The sequence below is a fragment of the Quercus lobata genome, chromosome 3 (genome assembly GCF_001633185.2).
Source record: "Quercus lobata isolate SW786 chromosome 3, ValleyOak3.0 Primary Assembly, whole genome shotgun sequence".
In the NCBI taxonomy this organism is placed as follows: domain Eukaryota; kingdom Viridiplantae; phylum Streptophyta; class Magnoliopsida; order Fagales; family Fagaceae; genus Quercus; species Quercus lobata.
In genome coordinates, this window is record NC_044906.1 from 71,669,654 (window position 1) to 71,694,687 (window position 25,034).

Consider the following 25,034-nt stretch of genomic DNA (forward strand, 5'->3'; position numbering starts at 1 on the left):
AAATAATAAAAGGAAAGCTATACTCCACAACCTGTCAGCTAAGGCTGACAGAGCCATGGAGTAGGGGGCAGCTGACAAGGATGTTTTTAGGAAGAAATAAAGAAGCTGACGAATCCATTGAGCCTATCAGCTTCATATGTGTGTGAAGTAGTGCGGAATTGACAACGCCATAAGTCGACGACATCACCTCAATACTCGACGGTATCTAGGTGAGATGACGGGGATTCCCAGGCCGACGAGAAGAGAGAAGCTGACGGAAGTAAAAGAAGCCAATGGGAATAAAGAGCATGACGAATCCAGCATGGCCTTACTTGACCCCCACGGATATCTATACAAAGACATATCTTGCACCCTACGATTGACCCTAATCAAGGGAATCCCTATAAGGAAAGAATCCTACCAATTACGTGCATTTATAAGGATCTTCCCTACAAGGAAAGACCCTCTCCACCAAGAAACAAATGCCTGCTTTATGCTACTATAAGAACCCATTAACCTTCACAAACCAATGTACGCATAATTTACCCCACCTCTGGCATTTTACATATGCCTTTTCCACAGTAAGGGCAACTACAACCGACTCTTTGGCCTTCATAAACTTCACTTCTTTGGAGATGTTCACAATTGTACTACTTTCTCCGGTGTATCCTAATCCGATTTTGTCGGATAAGGTCTTTTGAGAGGAAAAGACATCATCAAGTTTCTTTGTGGATACTCGCTCTACCTTGGCATTTGCTTGAACCACCTCAAGCTCAAGGAATTTCACCTTGGTGTAAGCTTCGGTTAGCTCGCCATTTAGCGTCTCTATCTCACACTTGGCCTCCTTATATCTCACTAGGAGACTTCTATAGTCCTCCTTAGCTTTCTTCATCTTTTTCACAGCTGCCTTGGCCACCCTTGCATATTCTCCCGATTTTTTAAGGAGTGAATTGTAGTTTTCTTGAAGACCAGTTGTATCTTCATCTTCTTCAGCATTTGATTCTTCTACAATTCCCATGGATTCCTCATCACTATGCTCCCCAAGTTCTTCCACATGCAAATTCAAGTCCTCTGAAGACTCAACATGAGCAACAGTCATGAATGTTGAGAAATTCCCTTCTTCATCACAGCTATCCTTCGAATCAGAGGTGGAGGAATCTGAGTCACTGAGAGTGGTGGCATATGTCTTACCCTTCGATCTCAAGTAATTAGGACATTCCTTTTTGAAATGACCATGTCCATTACATTCAAAACAAGTGACTCCTTGAGTAGATTGGGACTCCTTCCCTTCTCTCCTTTTGAAGTCGTTCTTCTCCTTTCCGGAACTCATGAATTTCCCTTTATCACCAAATTTCTCACTGTTCTTGAACTTTAGAAATTTGCGAAAATTCTTTGCAAGGTAGGCAACATCCTTTTCGACTATATCCTCATCCGATGAACCGTGAGCTTCTACCCTTTCATTTATCGTCTTAAGAGCAAGTGATTTGCTCTTTCTTTGATTTGGTAATGAAAGCTCATACGTTTGGAGAGAATCAATCAGCTCTTGGACTTTGATTTCATCAAGGTCCTTGCTCTCATTAATTGCAGTCACCTTTGCACGGAAGCTCTTCGACAATGAACGAAAAATTTTTCGTACAACTTTCGAGTCCTCCGTTTTCTTTCCCAAGTTAAATTTGACCACTTCATTCAGCTTGCTATAAAAAGAGTCAAAAGACCTATCCTCACTTATTCTCAGCTCCTCAAGCTGAGTGGTTAGCATTTGTAACTTGGTGTCTTTTACTTTCTTTATACCCTTATAAGTGGTCTCCAAAATCTGCCATGCTTCCTTGGCAACAGTGATATGAGAAATCTAATGGAACTCATCTAGGGACATACCACAAAAAATTGCGTTAAGTGCTTTACTATTAGCATTAGACACAGCGAGGGCTGCTTTATCCCAAGTGGATTTGGCTGCCTCAGGCCTTGTCCATCCTATATCAACAGCATCCCAAACAGATTCATCAATAGAACATAAAAATGCTCTCATCCGTACCTTCCAAAATGCATAGTTGCTACCATCAAAATATGGAGGTGCATTTAGGGATTGAGACCGGTCCATCCTAATATGGGGTCAAGGATCACACTCAGGTAATGAAACCAATATAAGTGAACCCACTCTGATACTAAATGAATGTTCAATTAGTGTATAAAATACCTTGAACGTTTAAACCCCCAATTTACAAATTACCAATTTAAGCTTAATATCAAACAATTAATGTGCGAAATATGAACATAAGCTTAATACATAATTGATAAACAATCTAAACCAAATAAAATCACATTCACAGTAGAAATTAATGGCAAAGATTAAGGGAAGAGAGATGCAAACACAAGGACAACACACGATGTGTTATCGAAGAGGAAACCGAAGCCCTCGGCGTAAAACCTCTCCGCCACCCTCCAAGCAGTAAATAATCCACTAAAGAATGTAGTTGGGATACATGAACAACAGAAAACCCTCCAAGCCTAATCTACCCAGTGTACCTAAGCCCTCCAAGCTCCTACTCCAATGAGGTTACGCCGAACCTATTTCTTCTTTAACTTATCGGATTCCGCTACTGACCATAGCATCAACCAATATGAAATTGGTCCCTTCTTAACTGCTTCCCAAAGCACCAAACAGTCTTCTCACAGATATGGGTATGGTGAGAAAAGGTTTTGGAAATGTACCTCTTAAGGATGTAACAATGGAGAGGAAGAGAGTAGAGGAATTTGAAGAGTTTCTATGTGAAGATTGGTGATGAGTTAATCTTGTTTTTTCTCTAGGGTTTCTCTTTCAAAATTCTCTTTGGAAGCTCTCTACGTTTCAAGGTATAAGGGGTATATATACTAGGGTGAGAAAGAAATGAGAAGAGTCAGGTTTTTCAAAATAGAGCTAGCTTGCGGCTTGGCCTCGCGACTTGACTGAGCCGTGAGGTAACTGAATAGCCAGTCTGTACTTTTTGTCCTGTAGTACTCTAGCTGGTATGACGTTTCAACTTCTGGCATGCTTGGCACGTGTGCAACTTCTGACGACTTGCAAGCCGCAAGCCACCCGCTAGATCCAGTCGCGAATCCCTGTTTCTTTGCACAATCTTGAGAATTTCTTCACACTCTCTCACACACTACCCTTACATGATTCCCACCTAAATACAAGGTTACTAATTGCTAAAATACAAGCAAATTTGGCACGAAATAAAGCCAATAAGATGGTTGATAAAATTCAACCTTACAAGTGTTAACATCAGAATTTTTACCTTTATCTATCCTAGCAATATTAGCCTTCAACTCTTCATTATTCCTTTTAAATTGAGGAATATAAAAATCTTTTTTCTTTTGAGTTAGACTCAATAACAAGTTTGGCACTAGTTAACTTTTCAACTTCAATTTTAAATTCAACTAGTTGCTCTTCCAAACTCTTAATTTTATCCACCTGAAATGAAATTTGATTTTTAAAATTCTCATTCAAATTATTGGCTTCATCCAATTTTGCAATCAAATCATCATTTTCAAGCTTGACCTTTTTAAATTTAGTTTTTAATTTTGTAGAACTTTTAAGAGATCTCATACAAAAATTTTAAAGCTTACAATAGGCATCTTGAATATCATCATCATTATTCAACACAAGATCATGTAAATCAAGACAATCAAGAGTTTCCATGACAACAGGGGTCAATGGATCACACAACAATGATTAAAACCTAATCAGAATGTGCCCGCTTTGATACCACTTGTTGGGTTAAAATGAATTGACCTCTTGCAAATTAATTAATTACCCAAGTTGATTAATTTGATTAATTAGATCAAATTACATGTAATAGTGTGGTAGCACAAACAAATCACCAATTATACTAAATGCAGCAGAAAATAAATTTGACACGAATGATTTGTTTACAAATGGGGAAAACCACCGAGGTAAAACCCCACCGGGTGATTTTAAGGTCACCACTCCCAAGAATCTACTATTATCAATCACAAGTGGTTACAAGTATAAGGAATCTTACCAAATCTTTTGGCCTAACTCGAAATACCAACTTACAGTTGAACCCTTACCCCAATATCCAATTGGACTTATATTGTAGCAGCAATCTTTCCATTCAATGCACGAATCCCAGTACATGACTGACCAATGATTCATGGATCACAATGCGTGACTAACTTCTTTACACGATTCCCAGTATGTGACTAACTCCACAGCAACCCTTTGATTGATGTAGTTGATTTACAGCAGTTTCACATAGAAACACCAATAAGATCTTCAATGATGGTGTGAGAGACTTTGTTTGGTTATAGAACCCAAATACGTACAAGAAACGCAGCAATAACTCTTTCTTCTATAAGAGGATGCTAGGATTTCAAAAAGAAAACCTTATGAAGCTCTATAGGGTAAAGTTTTTCTTTTTCCACTTCCTTGTTTAAATGGGAGCTTAATGGGCTCTCCTATTCCAAATAGGTATACACAAACCTTGGGCTTTCCTAGTCTAATAAGTATTATACAAACTCATAAACAAATAGCCTTCTAGAATAAAAACGTTGCTGGTTATAGTCTAAATCCTATAAGCTCGATAGATCGAGACATGTGTCAAGCTTTAATGAATCTCAATAGATCAAGCTTTTGTCAAGGAGGTATCGAGACTTGCAGATTGCACTTTTCTTGAGCAGTTCTTGAGTAATCTTTATGTTTTCAATATAACCACTTGTAATGATCATCTTGAACCTACTTAGATTTACCCAAATACAAATAAAGTGTGTTTTGTCATAGAATTTGTCAATTACATAAAATATGTCCCTAACAAAGCACATTCAAAAATTTAGAACACAGTTAGACTTTCCAAAAAAAATCCCAACTAATTAAGAAGCCCTTCTAAAGAAAAATTATTACGTACCTCTTTTTTCTGTTGCTCATACTCATGCATTAATATTTCTACCATCCTTCGATCGAACCATTGAACTTGGGAATGGGATAGCAACACATGACATTTGATAATAAATATGATGATCTTAGTCACATACTCCTATACTCATAAAGACTAATAATTTAGAAGATTATAACATGACTATTCACAAATAGTTGTATCCATTTTTCAAGCAGAAAATTTGACTATTCACAATAATCTCAAAGTGAAACCCATAACCTAATTACCTTTATGACTTGGATCACAAACCAAATCGAGACATCACAGCAAGAAACATGCCCCTATCTACAACCATCATTACAAGTAATTATTTGTATTTCGAGAGCAATGTTATGTCATTTCACATAATTCTACATCCCCTTAATTAAATTAGTGTATAACTCAACATTTATGTGAGAGGAGATAGCATTGCTATTGGGGTATTGAATAATTTTTCAACCATTATTGGACAGCCCTCATTGTCTAGCCCACCACAGTAGCTGAAACAAAAATAAATAGGGAAAATAATGTTACACAATCACTATTGCATATTTCCTTTGAAATCTTGTTTTCATTTTAGTTAAAATTGTGAAGTGGTAAAATAATGTATTGAAAATACAATTTCTCCATTTTAATTGAAATTGTATTTAAAAAAAATACAATTTCAATCAAGGATGAAATCGGGATTCAAACTTAGGAGGAGTCGAAGTTCTTTGTTCAAAAATTTAAAAAAAAATTCAAATATCAATACTAGAGGTTGACAAAGTTGCATTATAATCAAGAGTTTTGTAAGTCAATTGACAAGATTTTATATTTTCAAGGTCTAACTAATGTGTAGATGAAGCGATCAATATGTGGCATAGGAGTTGTATCTATGGCTATGAGGGTGGAGTCATTTGAGAGGGACATATAGCTATCAAGTGAGAGGGAGAAATTGGGTAAAGGTTATTGGGTTTTTGTGATCTTTTTTGCTAAGATTTGTAATTGATTTATTGTTATTGTTTTTGCTTAGACTGAATTTATGATTTGTCCAAAGATTTTCTTATTATTTGGATATGTGCATTTTTTTTTTATAGATTTTTCTTGTTATCTATTTGTTGGATTTCTTGGGTCAGTTTGTAAATTTTTTGGGGAAGGGGCCAAGTGTATAAATTTAAGAGCTAGAATTAAAATTCTTTTTGTTAATATATATACTAGTATATTTTTTTTCAAAGGTTGGGGGGGGGGGGGGGGGTGTGGGGGCATGGCCCCCCTCAGCCCTTTAGTAGTTCCGTCCTTGATTTCAATTTACGTGGCTGTGTATATGCAGTGAGTCTGCAATATTAGTAAGTGATAATCACTACCCAAATAAATAATTGATGTTAAAAAATAAATTATCTTTCTAAATTGTTAGAAACCTTTTAAATTGTTAAATCACACCTTTTATAAATTGTTTGGGACATAAAGGGCCGGCTGTACGTGTGTACGTTACTCCTTGCTAAGGTAGGAGTTCTATCTTAAAATTAAAAATAATGTTAGAGATAAAACACTTAAGCAAATCAAACTGTTATTGCCTTATTGGTAAATAATAAAGTAGTGTTCGAGTTTAATTAAGTAAAAACTCTCACCTAATTAACCTTAACCGACTTTATTTATTTGCTTTCTTAAAAAAAAGGACTTTACCGATTTACTTTTGGTAACCGACCTTCAGAATATATATATATATATATATATACACGTACTATACGCATGCTTTCTATACCTACAGTTCTACACACTAGAGCAGAGTTTTGCATCAGAAACCGAGAACGATAACAACAATGGCTGCAATGTTCCCTGTGGGTTTTAGATTTCGTCCCACAGAAGAAGAGTTGGTGAGGTCTTACCTTTACCCAAAAGTAACAGGAACACAAACCCAAGGGGTGGTAGGTCTTAATTTAGCCGACCTACTTGATGACTCAGCAATTTAAGAGAAGAAAATCTAATTAAAAAAAAAAAAATTCCATATGATATATGATTAGAGCTTGATGAATTTGCACTGTCCCGAGAGAGTAATGTGGAAGCTATAGAGTAAAGAGATTTGACATTGCAATTGCATATCAATTTCTTTTTTTTGGTGGATGGTTAACATTTTAATTTTGGTTTTTCCTTTTCTTTAATAATTAATTTTGGACTCTTTGTCATGGAAGTAAACACTCACTAATCATCACAGATCGTATTCGTAATTGTTAGAATTATTTGAATAACTTTTGTAACCCTTTTTCTTCTCTCTTGCGCATTATTTTTATGTTATTGTTGTGAATATATCTAATTGTTTTGTGTTATTATTGTAACTAGTGTGTAGTCCTGTACATATGCACGAGTACAATTAAAAATAATCACAATTATACGGTTCAAATTATACATTTTTTTATTATAAAAAATGTTCAAATTATACATGGTATTAGCTTATATTTTTTTTAAACCATACATTTCTAAAATATGTAATGGTTTATCATTATATATATATATATATGATTTAATGTTCAATTGGTTTTAAACTCTTTGGTTTTTGCACCCAATAATTCACTTGCCACAAAAATTAAAAACTTAGAGATGATCAGGTGGTGGAAAATTTGACTCCAATTAAAATCCAATTTAGATCTAATTGTATTTGGATTCTTTAAGATTTTTACACTCAATAATTCACTTGGCACAAAATTAAAAATTAAATGAGACGCGTGGCGCAAAATTGAGAATCCTATTAAAATCTAATTAAATTTTCTCTAAGCTTTGACTAAAAATATATATTAGTATGTAACCCGTATTTACGCATGATACTATCTCTCAAATCAAATGGAGATAGGTGCATGAGATTGTTTAGCTTAATTACAGTTTATTGCGTTCAATACATTCACATACAAAATATCTAAATAGAAATAGTATAAAAAATATACATATTAGTTTAAAGAAAAAATAACAACAAAAATATAAACAATTTAATTTGTATGAAAAGCTAACAAAAGCAAAATCCAATTATGATTCTAATTGAATTTTTCCTAAACTTTGTTACATATATATATATATATATATATATTACATACTTAGTAATGAACGGTATATAGTCATAGTATATTACATAAAAGACTTATAAATTTAAATTTTTTTAGTTATACAAAAAAAAAAAAAAACTCTCATAAATATAAAATCATTCAAACTCTCTCTTCCTTTAATTTTATATATAGAGTTAGATATATAATTAGATTTTTTATGGCTTATTTATATTGGAGTTTTCATTTTCATACACACACATATATTATGTGGATTTTTAAGGGTAGTGTCTATTTGTGATTTGAGTTTATCTTGACACAATAGTTTGCCCCCCCCCCCCCCTCAACTCAAAATTCCTGGTTTCGCCACTAAATACAAAGATGTACGTGGTTCGGTGTAAGGCCTATCAAGATTGTGAGATTACAAAGGTTGTGTTAGGTTTTATGAATCCCATTAATTGTTATTTCTCTTGAGTCTGTCATCGAAAAATCCAATTAATATTCTCCTATTTGATTTGGCATATCTGTATTCTGATTTTGACTGCTCAACGAATATTCTCCTATTTGATATGATACATTCGAAATCTAATTGGACATATTTGTTGTTTGATCTAGAGTATGATTTGGAAGAGATTTAGAATGCCTTCTAAGTCTACAAATTACCAAATCTCTTGTTTGCACGCACGCACGCACATTAAGAAAATATAGAAAGAAGAAGAAGATATATGAGACACAAATAAAGAAATAGACAAACAATATCAAGAATGAAACTTTAAACCAAACCCTAGATAATATTCATAGATAAATAATAATAATACTAATAATAATAATAATATAGGAAAAACACACAAGAGAATTAAGAAAATAATATTAAAATAGAAAGAAAAAGAAGATATATGAGACACAAATAAAGAAATAGACAAACAATATCAAGAATGTAACTTTAAACCAAACCCTAGATAATATTCATAGATAAATAATAATAATACTAATAATAATAATATAGGAAAAAGAAAAGAAAAGAAAAGAAGATATATGAGACACAAATACAAACGAAGAAAAAGAAAAATAGTATGTCAAGAAATTTTTTTTTTTTTTTTAAAAGAAAAGTATGTTAAGAAACTAAACTTAAACCAAACCCAAAGGTTTTTAAAAGCAAGAAAAATTATTAATCAAATATACTTTAATATGTCAAGAATATAATTTTTTTTTAGAAACGTCACTTAAAATTGTCGCTTTAGCTCTAAAATAAGTTATACCTAAATTCTATATTTACAAGTTTTCTAAAAAAGGAAAGACCTACAAATTTTAATCTTAATCGGTTAAACTATTTACAAACATATGAGAAATGACCTCATTTAAAATTGAACCCACCTCACTTAAAATTGAACATGGCTCACTTTAAATTATCACTTTATTTCTAATATTGCATATTTAAGAGTTTTCTATAAAGAAAAGGAAATTAGAGATGGTTAGTGTACCTTAGCGTGTTGTAGTAAGGACTCATCAAGGCTAATCTCATGCAATATCCATCGAAAGCGGTTGTTGTTGTCATCGTCGTCGTTGGACTTGGACTTGTCGTTCTTGACGCTGTTTTTCTCATAATAGTAAGTCTTTTTGATTCCGATTCTTTTTCTTTCGTTTTGGTCGGCACAGTAAAAAATATTGCTGGAATTAACATCGCCTTTCCCACAACCTTTGCCAACGCTTCTCTTGCAACGGTTGGACTTGGGAGAGGCCCTCTTCAATCTTGTGAAGAAGAACATCTCTTCTTTGTTCCTTATACAGTTATTAGCTCTTTCCATCTTCTCCCAAATCTGCCATGGTTCTTCAGTGCCGTAAAGATCGCATTCAGGGATTACTTCAGGGCATTTACAGTTGAAAATTTCCGTGGCCTTGGGATGAAGATAATGAATCACTTGCACTTCGTCTAGTGGATCAAACACGAACCCGCCTGGCCATTCAGGCGTCCACGAGGATGAACATGATAATGCAGCTGCCATTATTGTTTGATTCTTGCTCGATGTGTTTCTACAAATGTGCTTTGTGTGAGCGTAGGATTGGTTTAACATGGTATTTATAATTATATATATATATATATATTTATATTTTTGCCACTCCGGTCCTTTTCTGTACGGATACGGATTCCTTGCCAAAAAAAGAAAAAGAAAATGACACTTGAGGCAGCCCTAAATCTTAACTGACTTTAATTAGAGTTAGAAAGTATACTATTAGTCACATATCCCATAACACAAACCCTTAAACCTAAAATATATTAATTCATTATTAAATCTTTTTAGTATTATTAAATATTTTTAAGCATTTATTTTTTTTGGATCTTGCTTGAGCCTTCTTTGAAGGAATCTTTTGCATGGAGAATGTTTTCCGCAAATGCTATGGTAAACTTTCTCTTTCTTTCCTTTATTAATTAGGGTTACTCAGTTTTGTTTATTTGCTTTTGAAATCTTCATATTTATTGTCTTTGCAAACTATATATATAAGATCTAAATTATTTCTTTTTGAAATTTTAGAATTAAAATTTTTTTAAGGAAAAGAATTTAAAATAATTAATAGGAGGATTTAAATAATATGTTATAGCCCTGAGAAGAAGTTAGATATCATTTATGGTAGAATTATTCTTATTATTTTCTTTGTAGATAGTATTTTTGTTTTTCTTTTTGGCCCTATTTCTTGGTTTTAATGTTTAAGATTATGTTCTTGCATAAACTCAATATTTTTAGATATATTCACAACAATAACACAAATTAGTATAATGCTTAAGAGAATACAAACTGCTTATTAATTGACAAGTATAATTACTTCAAAATCAATACATAATCTGCATTTGCTTACATCTCATGAAATTTAACTCTCTAAACTTTCTAAACTAAATGCTTCCCTATCTCATTCAACCAAATACATATCTTGAACTCCAAAAATCTTTTGTTTAACAAAAAAAAAATGCATAAACGATGCATTCGACTGGGAAATGAACCCATAAAGGTCAACATATTTTGCAATCTATCACATTGGTTTCTGAAGTCAAATTATTCAAATAAACCACAAAACGGACCCCAAAAAAAAAAAAGATTGATTTTTATAAACTGGACTTATATTGATTATTTTGTTGCTTACCCAATACAATTTGCGATCTGCAATCTTTTTATTATTATTATTTATTTATTCAGATCTCACTCAATAGCTACGTTTATTAAACAAGATGTTGGTTGGTTTCTTGGATTCTATTAATTACATCCACGTAAATTTTACTAACAGATGTAATTTATGTTTAAATGATAGAATTTTATATTTAAATTTATTAATTCCCCATTATTAAACAGGCTCTAGAATTTTCAATTAATAAGCTTCTAGCTTGTACATAGTTTTTAACTTACTGATCAACAGATCGTCATATGGTTTATGGGTCACATCCATTCAAATTTATTTATTTTTATAAAGAAAATCCATATCTAATTCAATTTCTTAATTATAGCTACAGAAATCAATTAATTTTTCTTAATTCTTACCTTTATAAAGTAAAATTACATTTACAAGAACATAATGAGCTGGTCTTTTAGATAGAAAAAGAAGAATAAATATCCTCTCTCTCTCTCTCTCTCTCTCTCTCTCTCTCTCTCTCTCTCTCTCTCTCTCTCTCTATATATATATATATATATATATACACATATATAAAATTTCTTTGAGAATAAAAGATATCACTTCTAAAGAAAATTTATGATCAACAGATTGACATATGGTTTACGGGTCACATCCATTCAAATTTATTTTTTTAATTTTTTTAAAGAAAATCCATATCTAATTCAATTTCTTAATTATAGCTATAGACATTCTTCTTAATTCTTACCTTTATAAAGTAAAATTACATTCACAACAACAAAATGAGCTCGTCTTTTAGATAGAAAAAGAAGAATAAACCTCTCTCTCTCTCTCTCTCTCTCTCTCTCTCTCTCTCTCTCTCTCTCTCTCTCTCTCTCTCTCTCTCTCTCATTTCTTTGAGAATAAAACATATCATTTCTATCTAATAAAATTAGAGACACATAAAAAGAAAGAAAAGTAAAATACAATTTTGATTCTTAAAATTAATCATAACATATAAAAAAAGTTGATGGCAAAGTTTTAATTGTATAAATATGAAAATTAGAGGACTGAAATGAACAAAAGCAAAGTTAGAGTATTGAAATGGAATCTAAAGAAATTTAGAGGGTTAGTTTTGCATTTTATCCTTTTTTTCATCCCTAAACTTTAAAAATTCATTTTTCATCCTCAAATAACTATTGAAAAATTCATTTTTTGTCACTAAATTATTGAAAATATTCTACTTTTGGACCTTAAACTTTACCTAAAGTTTTTTTTTTTTTCTCTGTTCTTAAAATATTGAAAATTTTATTTTATTTTTCCTATTTCTCTCTCCAAATTATTTAAAAAAAAAAACTTTTTAAAGATTAAGAAGAAAAACAAACTTTTGGTAAGGTTGAGAGACTAAAATAATATTTTACCCATGAAAGAAACATACGAAGTTACTGTAAGTCAAAAAGGTTCTAATGATATTCTACTATATGGATGAGTTTTTTAAAAAGGAAAGAAAAAGAAAGAAGTAAATTAGAGATGGTTAATTAGTATATATCTTCTTTTTTTTTTTTGGTTGTGATGATCTTGTCAAGGCTAATTAAGCTCATGCAAGATTCAGCGCATGGATGGAGCCATTCATTGACTGCCCCCTAATTTAAAAAAAAAAAAATATATATATATATATATATATATAATTTTATAACTATATATTTAAGTATTAATTTTAGTAACTTTGTTCAATAAAATTACATTTTATCCCCCTTATTAACCATTATAAGAGAAATGCTACAGTTACAAATTTTTTTACAACATTTTTATAGACTATTGAGGTTGCAAATTTTTACTGGTTTGCGTCTAAATCCATAACTTATATCACTTTTTTACTTACTAATAACCACTAATCACAACAAAAATTTGTAAAAAATTTTGTAGATCTAGTATTTTCCTCCTTTTAAAGTCCATGAAAAAATTTATAGATCCAAAATCTAAAAAAAATTATACAACCCCAAAATATTAGCCCAACAACAAAAATTACCAATAGGCAATAGCAAAGCTAAATTTTTTTTTTTTTTTTTTTTTTGTGAGACTAATCAACCAATTTTACCAAAAACAAACAACTTAGCCCTTTAAAAAAATTTAAACAAAAAAATTTTGTCATTACCAACAAAAGACACTCTAAACACACATAAAAAAATAATAATAATAAAAGAAAACCTTTGCCGACTAAGCAATGAGCCAAAAGCCGAAGCCACTGCATATATCTAACAATAAAACCGCCCTCCTAACTCCAAGTCCTGGCTTCATCCTTGATTCAGCGCTAGTGGTGGTAGTTGAACTTGAAATTGTTGATGTATCGTGGGTGAGATATAGTTCTTCTTGTAACATAACGTAAGTCTTTTTGGGTACTCCAATTCTTTCCCTATCAAAAACATCACTGGAACTACCATCACCACTTCAAACTTGTGAATAAAACATCTTCTTCCAACAATTTAATTTATAAAGGGTTCAAAACATGTTTAATTAATTTTGAATATTTGTGAAACTTTTTAAATATTATTATAAACCTAGAAAACTAGAATTATGAAGTTTTTGTAATAAAAGAGTATTACATAAATAATTTTTTTTTAAAGAAAACTATTTCTGATAACATGAGTGATTAGGATAATAACTTATTTGTTAGCTTCTTTTTCTCAATTTATTTAGACACAAACTTTTAAAATTTCATTAAAAAAAATTAAAGATATAAAGAGGATAACAATTAACATACTAACTTCATGTCAATAAATACAATTTAGCTAACGAGAAAAATTCTTATTTTATGTATGTGTGAATGACGACCGTATGTTGCATCACATTATTCAAGTACTTAGATAAGGATCATTATACAAACAAATAGTTGGTATTTTATATAACATTTATTCATAATAATTAGTATTTTAAGTAAAATTTGTTTATAATGTCATTCTCGATTAATAAAAGAAAACATACTCTTTATCACTTTGAAATGGTGGAGGAAACCACAGATTAATAACACCTTGCATTCACACGGCCACTGTACAAAATTTCTATCATCTTTAGATACAGAATTTAGTAACAATGGGCGTTTAAATTTCCTAATTATATTATTTTTTGTAATCCATGTTTGCAATCCAATTTTTCTATATATAAAAATGGATCTTCCTATATGTTTGAAATCAATACCCAACCAAAAGTATACTTTAAAAAATCATGAATTTTATCTTGGTTTTCTCACTCTTTCCCTCTATGTAATTCTCTCTCTTATGTTTTTTGCTATAGAGTTTTTTTACTACCATAAATAAATTTACAATTTTTGCCACTCCTCTCTTATGCAACAGATTGTGATTGGTTATCTGTTACTTTCATATAAACTAACTATTTTTTCTCTACTAATCACACTCATTCATATAAAGAATTGTAACAAAAGTTGTACAATTTTTTGCTTTATTGTCCAATATGCTTGCTTTTGGTGCTCCAAATCATTTGTTCGCATGATTTAAATTTTGCATGTCTATGTTTGGGTTCTTTTCAGAATGTTTAGAAAAGCACCCGATTAGTAATCTGCATCATGTGGTGTACTAGTGTCTCTTTCTTTCTTTTTCTTTTTTTCAATCTTTGCACGGTGGGGATTGACAGCCATAACTGTTTATGATGATCTTAATGTTTCTGGTGCAGATCAATCCCTCAACGTCAATAGCTTGTTCGATGCGACAACTCACCAATGGGATAAAGGACCGTTCAAATCCTTGTTCTATAACTCCACCCGAGATGACATTTTGGGTATCAAACTCGGAAACGCTGCCTCCCGGGATAAACTCTATTGGAAGGAAAATAAGCAAAAACTCTTCTCGGTAAAAATAGCGTACCAGCTGGCTCTCCGCCTACATAGTCCATCCTTGGGAGAGCATTCCCTCGCTCATCAAGATAGAAGTCTTTGGAAGAAATTGTGGTTGCTGCACACTCCACCAAAGGTTCTAAATTTCCTATGGAGGTATTGACCCAAATTTAGATGCTCAAGTAGAATTTGGAACATTCCAAAAACTTGGGGATCTGACGACAAGTAGCAGTCTGATACAAGAGGGGCAATGATTATATGATCACTATGGAATGCTAGAAACCGATTTCCCTTTTAGCACGTTCAAACTCACTCCACTGTCATTCTAAAAGGGGCAACTTCGTTACTCGAAAAATACCAACGGCTGACCTTGGCAGGGTCCCATCTATGAGCTTTGGTCTCTCCCTCTTTTGTTATATATATATATATATATATATATATATATTTTTTTTTTTTTTTTCTGTTTTAGTTGCTTCTCATAGGGTTGCATGCATGCCACTGTGTTGGCTTTCCTTGTACAACCTCCAACTGTAGGAACGTGTATTCTGTTTTCCTCTTTTCAATATAATTCTATCGTTTGAAGTCCAAAAAAAAAAAAAATTATTCCTTTTTGAAAATTTAAAATTTAAAATTTAAAATTTTTAATCAGGGTTTAAATAATATGTTATAGCCCCCTTAGTAGAAGTTAGATATCATTGATGGCAGAATCATTCTTATTATTTTCTTTATAGAAATGATAGTATTTTTGGGTTTTTTTCCCCCTATTCTTGGTTTTTAATGTTTTAAGATTATGTTCCTGACCCATAAATATATATATCTATATCTTCTTCTTCTTTTTTTCTATATTATTTTCTTGATTGTGAATATTATTTAGGGTTTGTTTTAAGGTTGCGTTCTTGGCATTGTTTGTTGATTTATTATTTGTGTCTTGTATGTATCTTCTTTTTCTTTCTTTTTGATTTTTACGTTATTTTTTTATTCTGACTATTATTTTTTGGTGTAGATGGAAGATTCGTAATTTACAGAAAAAATATTTATACGTTATTTTTATTTTATTACTAAATTGTATCTGATGATTTAGATGATCCTATTGTTTCAAAAATTAAATTTTATAATATCAAAAGTAACAAATTAAAATATGAAGTTTGCATATAAATTAATGGTTTAATTTATTATTATTTGAAATCTTTTAATTTATAATCTTTGCAATCTATAAGGACTAATTTTTTTCTTTTAAGAAATTTTAGAATTTAATTTGTTATCCCTTCTGATTATAGGGTTTATATGTATTTTTTCTTACCCTCTTGACATATTGTTTTCTTTAACATATATCTTCTTTTGGTTTTTTCCTATATTATTTTCTTGATTATGACTATTATCTAGGGTTTGGATTAAGGTTATGAGCTTGACATTGTTATATTTTTATTTTGCAAATAAAAGATCTGATAGTTTGTCGGAAATGAGAGACAACCTCAGATACAGATGTGTCAAGTCTAGCTACAGATTTGAAGTTAGATTATTGGATAGATTCAGGAGAAATATCATTTGATCCCCCAATTTCATTTGGTAGAAAATTTTATAATTTATATTGAAAATGAAAACTTTCAAGTTTCACTATGGAGATTGTAAAGATAAACTTTGTTCTATAAATTTTATTATCCATTTCTTTGAAGGCTTCATTGCCCCCTTACTCAACTTCAAGTCACAATTTCAATGTAAAAAAAAAGTGTATACAATTGTGAGCAACAACCAATGTGAAATAAAGATGGCCTATTATTAAAACGATCAAAACTTAGTAATAATCACATTAAATTATTTTGAGCCAGACTTTGGCACAGTATTTAGGTATTGTTCCTTAGGTTCCTCTTCAAAACTTAGTAATAATCACATTAAATTATTTTGAACCAGACTTAGGCAAAGTACTTAGGTACTGTTTCTTAGGTTCCTCTTTTAAGTTTTGTCCAATTATTTTATATGCTATGTACACTTTTTTTTTTGGGGGGGGGGGGTCACGTTAAATTATTTTGAACCAGACTTAGGCACAGTACTTAGGTACTGTTTCTTAGATTCATCTTTTAAGTTTTGTCCAATTATTTTATATGCTATGTACACTTTTTTTGTGGGGTGGGGGTGGGGGGGGGTCATTGGCTTATTTTACTTATTTATCTTTAAGTTGAATGCTGTGAATAATAATTACAATAAGAGATATAGCATGATAAATCTAAGGGTGCCCCTTCTTTGCTTTGTACAGAGCTTAAAGCTATATATGTTTTTTTTTTTTTTTAATATTTTTATGGGCTAAAATAAAGCTATATGTGTTGTTGATTCACATATTATTGACTCATTACTTTCTGAAATAGATTGAATCCTATATATATACACACATATATAGCCATGAATTGATGAAGAAGCTAAGGGAGTGCTAAGCTTTATTAGCGATTAGAGGGGAAAATTTGAATAAGAGGAGGTAAGGAGGGGAGGGGGTTATTGGTTGAAATAAAGAACACTATGCAATTCACTTTTTTTATTTTGAAAAGAAAAATATAAAAACGTAGAAACAAAGATTAAAGTTACAGGTATTGGCAGTGTCTAAATCAACCACTGCATGCTAACAGAGATAAATTAAGAATTTGATTGCAATTTTTCTTTACTATACTCATCAACCTCGCCCCAATTTGTGTCTTTTTAAAGAGATGACTGAGAATTCTGTAGTTGAATATTGGGAATGACAGTGACACTGTACATGGCCATTTTTGCATCTCAACCAGCCAACAGCATATGTCTTCTATCTTCACAACTGTGTCAACTATTTTAACAATTTATGTTTTATACAATTTCCAGACAATGACTTCCCCAACTGCACACTTATTTTCTATGTCCTGATGATGCCATAAGAACTCCGACAGCTACAACAAACATAAACAACATGCTGACAAGAAGTATATACGTTTTTCGTGATGATCTCCGATACTCTCCAAAGATAAGTATGCCCCAAAAGGTGCTCACCAGTGGAAGTGCCTGTGTATCACCGCAAATTGATATGAGCATTGAGAATTTGGTAAACATGCATGTGTGATAGGTACACGTCTCTAAGCAGTTGTATGTTAGTAAAAAATGTCATATAATTATCAGTATCATAATTGTATGTAACAATATGTATCCACATACTGACTTGTATAAGTAATAAAGCTAACCTGAACAGCATCTGCTGCTGCATATCCTGCTGCTTCACCTCCCATAAATTGAAGACCATTTCCAAACCCGCACAAGAACCCAGCCAAAAAGGCCCAGCCTCGGCCATTCCAGTCTGACAAGTAAGCCTTAAGGGATGATTTGGGTAAGTTTAGTATAGGGCGGTAAAGGAAGATGATATTTAGAACGATGCCAACCACAAAACAGGAAACTGAGAAGTAGAAAAATGCAGTATAGACAGACAAGTGAGGGACCCCTTCCTTTAAAGTGTGCCATTGATCATTTGTTGCCAAATTGAACGCTGGAGAGAATAGAGAGAAGCAAATTCCAGCAAAGAATGTTATGGCCAGTCCAATTATAGTGCTCTTACCAAACACCTGCAATTAGAATATTATAACCAGTAAATCCAAAGATATTTTGTCTATGGATGCAGGAAATTCATTCTAAAAAGCAAGGGGTGGGCCACTAATTAGATGTAGGTTCAGTGCAGTCATCATCCATAACTTCATGTATAATGGGACCAAATTGAATATGTGTGCGTTGGAAGGTATAAATGAAAATACCATAATTCTAGATTAAAATTTTAAAACTATCCATAATCAATCAAAACTGCCAACCTTAATTGATCTTCTGTTCTCAAGTTCTATGAGGAAACCTGCAGTTCCAGCTCTGGCCTTGTCTGCAGAACTGCTTCCATTTTCGACATCACTCTCTCTAACTACTTATGTCCCATGTTGGAGAGAGAGAGTTAACAGTTTTATTGAATGAAGGAATCCCAAAGCTAGAAAACTAAGAGTCTAGAGAGTTACCATCGTTTGTAAGTGTTTCTTTAGAAGTGGAAAAACCTGTACCTCTGTCAAAAGGTTCAATTGTAGAAGCGTTAGTGTTATATAATCCATAATGCGTAAGAAGGAAGAAAAGATTTCCTGATGCAATTGAAATTTTACTAAAACATGACCTTAACCTAACAAACTCATAGCAAGGAAAATCTTAGAGAGAACAAAGATTAGTTGAAAAACAACCATCAAGATAAGCAGTAAGAAAGAAAATTAACAGCTGCACTTCCTTTCAAGAAAACAAAACATACTTCTCAACAAATTTATTGTCTCCCCAAATGGAAAAATAGAAGGCTTCTTTCATTAAGTTAGAGGTTTTTGTACTTTTTTTTTTAATGCATTATTGGCAGCTGCTTATCATAAATTGGGCTGTCCCTAGGCTTCTCATTCATGTAGTCCTATGCAGTTGCTTCATTATTCATTAACATAGCACAATGTAACAACTGTATTCTTCTTCTGAAGCTTTCTATGGGAACAAATACAGGCAAAAGGAAATAACAGAAGAGAATGGAAAATGAACCACACAGAAAGGTACGAGTTTAAAAATTAATTCAGATTTAAGATTCCATGAGTAATTTAGCCGATTTTCACTAATCAATTAAGCAGCCCTTATTATCAACAAAAGAAACCTTTAATGCAAATCAGAACATTTTCATTTTTAAGTATGAAGGTTAGAGGTATACTCAGTGGACAAACTTTTGAGCTTTTCCTTATTGTCAGCTGCATTGGATGCATGAACAAAAGAGCCAAGACAAACCGCAATCAAGAAGCAACCAACACCAGGGAAAAGAATATCAGCTCTGTTGATTTTATCATCTAAAAAGTAATTCATGGTTGTGCCTGTTACAATCAGAACAAATACAATACTGAAAAATTACTATCTTGCCAAGGTTTTAATTCATCCTTTTCAAAATGCATTTCCACACACAAATACATACACAAATTGGGGTTGTGTGTTTATTTCTATGTACATGTGCATGTTCATTTGCCTGTGTATGTTAAGAGAGAGAGAGAGAGAGACCTATAACAACAGTTAAGCTTGAAGAAATCACTTCTGTCACTGATAAACCAACTAAAGCCCAACTATACTGTGTAGACAGATTACCAACGCTGAGCACCACCCCACCCGCCATTGCAAATAAAACAGAGGGCCAGTTATCCTGCATCAAGCACCCCAGAAGAATTATGAATCACTTTTAGCTGATACAATGCCATTGCAACAAGATTCATGGTCATGTATGCAGCATAAATCCCCCTTAGAAGATTCAAAACTACTTCCATTTGAAATAAAGCACAATTGAGATTTGTAATGCTACATAATTAAAACTAGATGAGGGACTAGGACGCTAGTTTACTCAAAAGTGAACAACCTACTAGAGATTGAACCATTTAAGCAAACATCATCCCCAAGCCACAAAGCGAACTCAGCATCCAATGACATTTCATTCAGCACCCTTAAAGAACTTATATGCTTTCTCATCTTCAACAAGCGTCTCAATGATATCCCAACATCCACAAATATTTAAAATGTTTTCCTAGATTTGATAAGTAAACATGTTCAGAAATCAAACTGCAAAAATTTAATTGCCTAAATACTAGAAAATCTAGAACATACGGCTTCTCAGTCAGTCTCCAACATCATTTACTGAAAACTATGGTTGAGTCTTTTCACCTCTTTCTCATGGGCAACAGTCATATGTTAGTTCACAAGTTTTAAGAGGCGAGATAATGTTCAAGCAGTCTGGACATCTTGAAACCAGGCCAAACTGCTAGTCTTCGACGGCAAATTTGTTGCTATCATATATAATAATTGTTCTCACAATCATAGATGCAGGAATTTCTCATATAATCAATTATTTCCCTCCAGGAAATGATTATGCAATTCTTGTCTCAAAAGGTTTGCAACTATCAAGATTAATGACAAAGCTTTACACTAAATAAAGACATACAGTTTCCTTATCGTAGAAACTAGGCATATCTTACTTTATTTCACCACCTACATAAGGGTTTTGTTGAATAGTATATAAAGAATGGACCAAAAATTACAACCACTAAATAGACAATAAGAAACTTATAGATAGCTGCTGCACTCTGCATTTACATATCTAGTGCAAAAAAGATGGAGAGAGAGAGAGAGAGAGAGAGGAAATGACACCCAAGAGCACTATTTGAATTCTACTCAGAACACAACTATACTATTCTTAGTTTTTTATTTATATACCTCCGAACTTTCAGATGGTTTCTGCCTATCTAGAAAAGTATTCAAACGTGGGCTATCAATCAATTTCCAATAGGCTGCTCCCATTTAATTGTCCTCAGTTAATTCGTCATAGTTGCAGTTGAACAAAATTTTACAGTCATTACGGTTCCTGATCCACATAAGGATGGAAATTTTTGTTTTCATTTTTTTCCCATATACTGGTGTTAGGTGGTACTCGTGCCTATGGCCAAACAATGAGAAAAGGTCTTAACACCTTGTGCAGTGGTCTCATCTAATGAAATGTCATTGGATATATGCCCATGGTTGTAGTTGCTCAGTTCCTCAACATAGGTCGATAATTCTAGTTCTGGCATTTAACCACAGTGGGAGCCACTAAAATGGGCTGAGTTCTAATTAAACATATGCCTAATTTAAAGAACAGCTAGACGGTAATAATAGAAGTTGTACCAGAAAATAGTGTACATTAGTCACAGAAAACAGAGCTCTATCATACTGTTTCAATCTGCATCAAGCAATGTATCTGTTTTATTCATGCTTATATTTGTGGTGTTCTTTCCAATTTTGGAAATGAAATTGTTATACCAATAAAGCTCTACCAAATTGTTTCAATCTGCATTGAAGAATCTATCATGCTTATATTTGTGGTGTTCTTTCCAATTTTGGAAATGAAATTGTTATACCAATAAAGCTCTACCAAATTGTTTCAATCTGCATTGAAGAATCTATCATGCTTATATTTGTGGTGTTCTTTCCAATTTTGGAAATGAAATTGTTATACCAATAAAGCTCTACCAAATTGTTTCAATCTGCATTAAAGAATCTATCTGTTTTATTAATGCTTATATTGGTATAAGAATAACAACTTCAATTCCCCAAATGGAAAGAACACCACCTTTCATATACAAAGGGAACTCACCTGAGAAAGTTGAGTAAAAAAATTTGGTGCAGTAGGCGTGCCCTTGCCTATCTCCCCAAATGTCAAAGCAATAATGACAGCAGCCAAGAGATTAGTGATCGAGTAGTCAAGATAAGTATGTTGAGGAAGACGACCTCGCCTTTCTAGGAGAGTCATAACAGCAGGCCATGTGCCCAAGAATAACAAGGCAAGCAACATGCACACAATGGCACCTCCTTTGCTCTCCACTACATACATTTTTAAACTCCAGGAGATAATCCTCTGACTTTGAGGTAATAAATTAAGCAAGGGTGATATACCAGAAAAATCCTGCAAAGGAGTAAATAAAACATGATATAAATTCACTTGCTCCAAAAACCTGAAATGCAATGATGCCACTAAAGGACAAAAGAAAAGCATTGACTATCAATGTCCTGATTGATTGCCTAAGGCTAAGGACCACATACATCACACTGACAAACTTGGGTCTAATAAAGCTCAGCATACATAAGTGGGAAATAAAATGAATCTTCACACAGAGGAAATAGGAGACAAGGGGTGAGCTCAAAACCACAGATTCAGAAGATTTGACTAATGGCTACTTTTCATCATATTCAGGAAAAGAAGAAGACCAAAACAACACTCCTCTAATGGAGAAATGGGTAAAAATTAACAAACTTTGGTTTAATAAAGCTTAACATACATGAGTGGGAAACAAAATGAATCTTCACACAAAGGAAAGGAGAGACAAAGGATGAGCTCAAAACCATAGATTCAAAAGCTTTTGCTAATTGCTGCTGCTCATCAAATTCAAGGAAAGAAGAAAACAAAACTCCCCCAACGGAGAAATGGGTGAAATTCTGTTAGTCAAAGGCTCCCTAAAACACTATATTGAACAAAACAACAAGCAAAATATTAGTTGCAATGGAATGGTATAAGTGGGAGAGTAATCAGAAAAACATACCATTACAGAGGAAAACCCAATTCTCAGATTACAAATTTACAAAACTTTCGAAACTCAATTGTTCTTATCATTCACCATTCACCAATCCCAAAAAACAATGGAAGATAAGTAAAAAAAAAAACACCCGCAAACACACACAAAGACTTAAGTTTTGACTAAGCGTCTAACCATCAACAATGAGAGTCAGAAAAAAAAAACCCACCTACCAATCAAACACGGATGCAAAAGCCACTATTTTTTGGGACACCAAGAGATTCCCACACACATCACAGTCACAACTAAAAACCGCAGAATCTTTTTCCCAAAAGCTGGGATTACCTTACAAATATGGAAGTGTCCCCTCAACAGTGAAAAACAAACTGCTTTATGTGACACATGGTTTCATAAGTGTCAGAAATTGAAGAAGAAGCACAAAGAGAGTAGCTGAGTTGCTAAAAGCACATAGAAACCAAAGCAAAAAGGAAGTTGATTTGGTAAGTAACAAATAGTTGAAAATGGAGGCCGTTTTAGTTGGAATCTAGAATATATATATACACACACACCGACACACGTATGATGTTATTGTCTTCTTATTGCTTTCCACGTTGCGTCCTTTTTGGCACTTCTAAATTTCTGAATTTCTAATAAGGAAAGAGTTACGCCGGAACACGCCTTAGTAAAATTTGTTATTGTTGGTGTTTTTAGAGTATTTGCTAATAAAGTTTTGATATTAGTTGTTTATCCAAAAAAAAATTTGATATTAGTTTTATGAAAAATATAAAAAGCTCTTAAAAAAATTAGTTGCTTTTTTTTCATAGAAAGTTTTTATAAATATCTTTCAACCCAATGCCTTAAAGCATCGACTAACATTCTTCATTTAGAAAATATTTAATAACCATCACTCAATTACAATCAACTGTATAAAATAATTGTGAAAAAAAAGAGTAGTAAAAGATGTCATCTTACAATTACTTGTCTATTTATTGTGAAAATGTGATGAAATTTTGTTAGAAATATAAGACTTCTAAAAGAAAAGGATTCTTTTGGTTATTAATTATTTTTTTCCTCAGTCAATATATCGTTGGACTTTAGTGTCGACCTTTAGAAAATATGAATAGCACCCATTTGAAATTATGGCACAAAGATTGAAAACACGTGCAAATAATTAATTAGAAGGGGTCTAATGATTCGCTGGCCTTATATGATCATTGATCCATCACAATCTTTTTTTGTTTTGGTAAACGATCCATCACAATCAGATCATGGGTTCAAGTCTCTTAAGAATATGATCAAATGCGTAAGAAGAAACATTGCGTGCACCAAATAAGAAAATAATAACGCAGTTTTTTTTTTGTGTTTGGTATGTTTAGTAACAGTGAGAGAAGAGGAAATTTCAGCACGAGAGAGAGAGAGAGAAGAGAAAAGGAAAAAATATGAGAAGTGGACAAGAATGGGAAAAAGATATGATTTTATATATATATATATATATATATATATTTTTTTTTTTTTTATAGTATGTCAGTTAGGATGAAAGGAGAAAAGGAGAAGGGAATATTAACCATAAATAATTTGATAGAATATCCCAATTACAAATTTTGGTAACAATTATAATTAGTAATAAGGAAGGGTAAAAATGTATATTAACCAAGTAAGTTGTTTCTCTTCTCTTTATTTTTGTCTTTATTGGGTAGAATCCAAAAAGAGACAATAAGACAATAACCGGCATATTGTTTTGATAATTTGATAATTACAATAGGAGATAAATAATTTGAATTTTAGATTTTTTTTTATTAGAAATGTTAATTGAGTTATAAGACTCATAACATAACCCACATTTCTAATAATAAACAGATAAGAACAAGTATTACACAAAATGCCCAAAAAAAGGTATATTAATTTCCTTTCTTTCTTTACTTTTCTTTCAACCAAACAAAGAATTTGCTTTCCTTTCCTCTTATTATTTTCCTGCTCTCCACTTTCCTCTCAACCACACATACCCTAGTGTGAACAAAGGCTAACATTCTTTCTAGAGACTATTTTACTATATATATATATATATATATATATAAAATAAGATATATGGTGTCACGTTTATAACATACAA

At 32.3% G+C, this 25,034-nt stretch overlaps 1 protein-coding gene across 10 annotated transcripts in view; it reads right to left on the reverse strand.

Moving 5' to 3' along the window:
- The window catches only part of LOC115978905 (ureide permease 1-like), a 76,591-nt gene extending 53,152 nt beyond the window's left edge, over positions 1–23,439 (reverse strand). For 2 of the 10 annotated variants that reach the window (XM_031100809.1, XM_031100808.1), the window contains exon 1: positions 23,270–23,439. Coding sequence is in view for 8 of the 10 variants with exons in the window: in XM_031100798.1 (XP_030956658.1) it covers positions 17,709–17,861; positions 18,038–18,412; positions 18,653–18,756; positions 18,845–18,888; positions 19,555–19,711; positions 19,893–20,031; positions 22,009–22,317; positions 22,952–22,954 (1,284 nt within the window). In the remaining 2 variants the exon portion in view is untranslated. Of the gene's footprint in view, positions 1–17,375; positions 17,862–18,037; positions 18,413–18,652; positions 18,757–18,844; positions 18,889–19,554; positions 19,712–19,892; positions 20,032–22,008; positions 22,318–22,690; positions 22,846–22,951; positions 23,128–23,153 lie in introns of those variants that run through there. The other 8 variants (XM_031100807.1, XM_031100804.1, XM_031100805.1 and 5 more) reach the window with 8 other exon arrangements.
- Between the last annotated feature and the right edge of the window lie 1,595 nt (positions 23,440–25,034).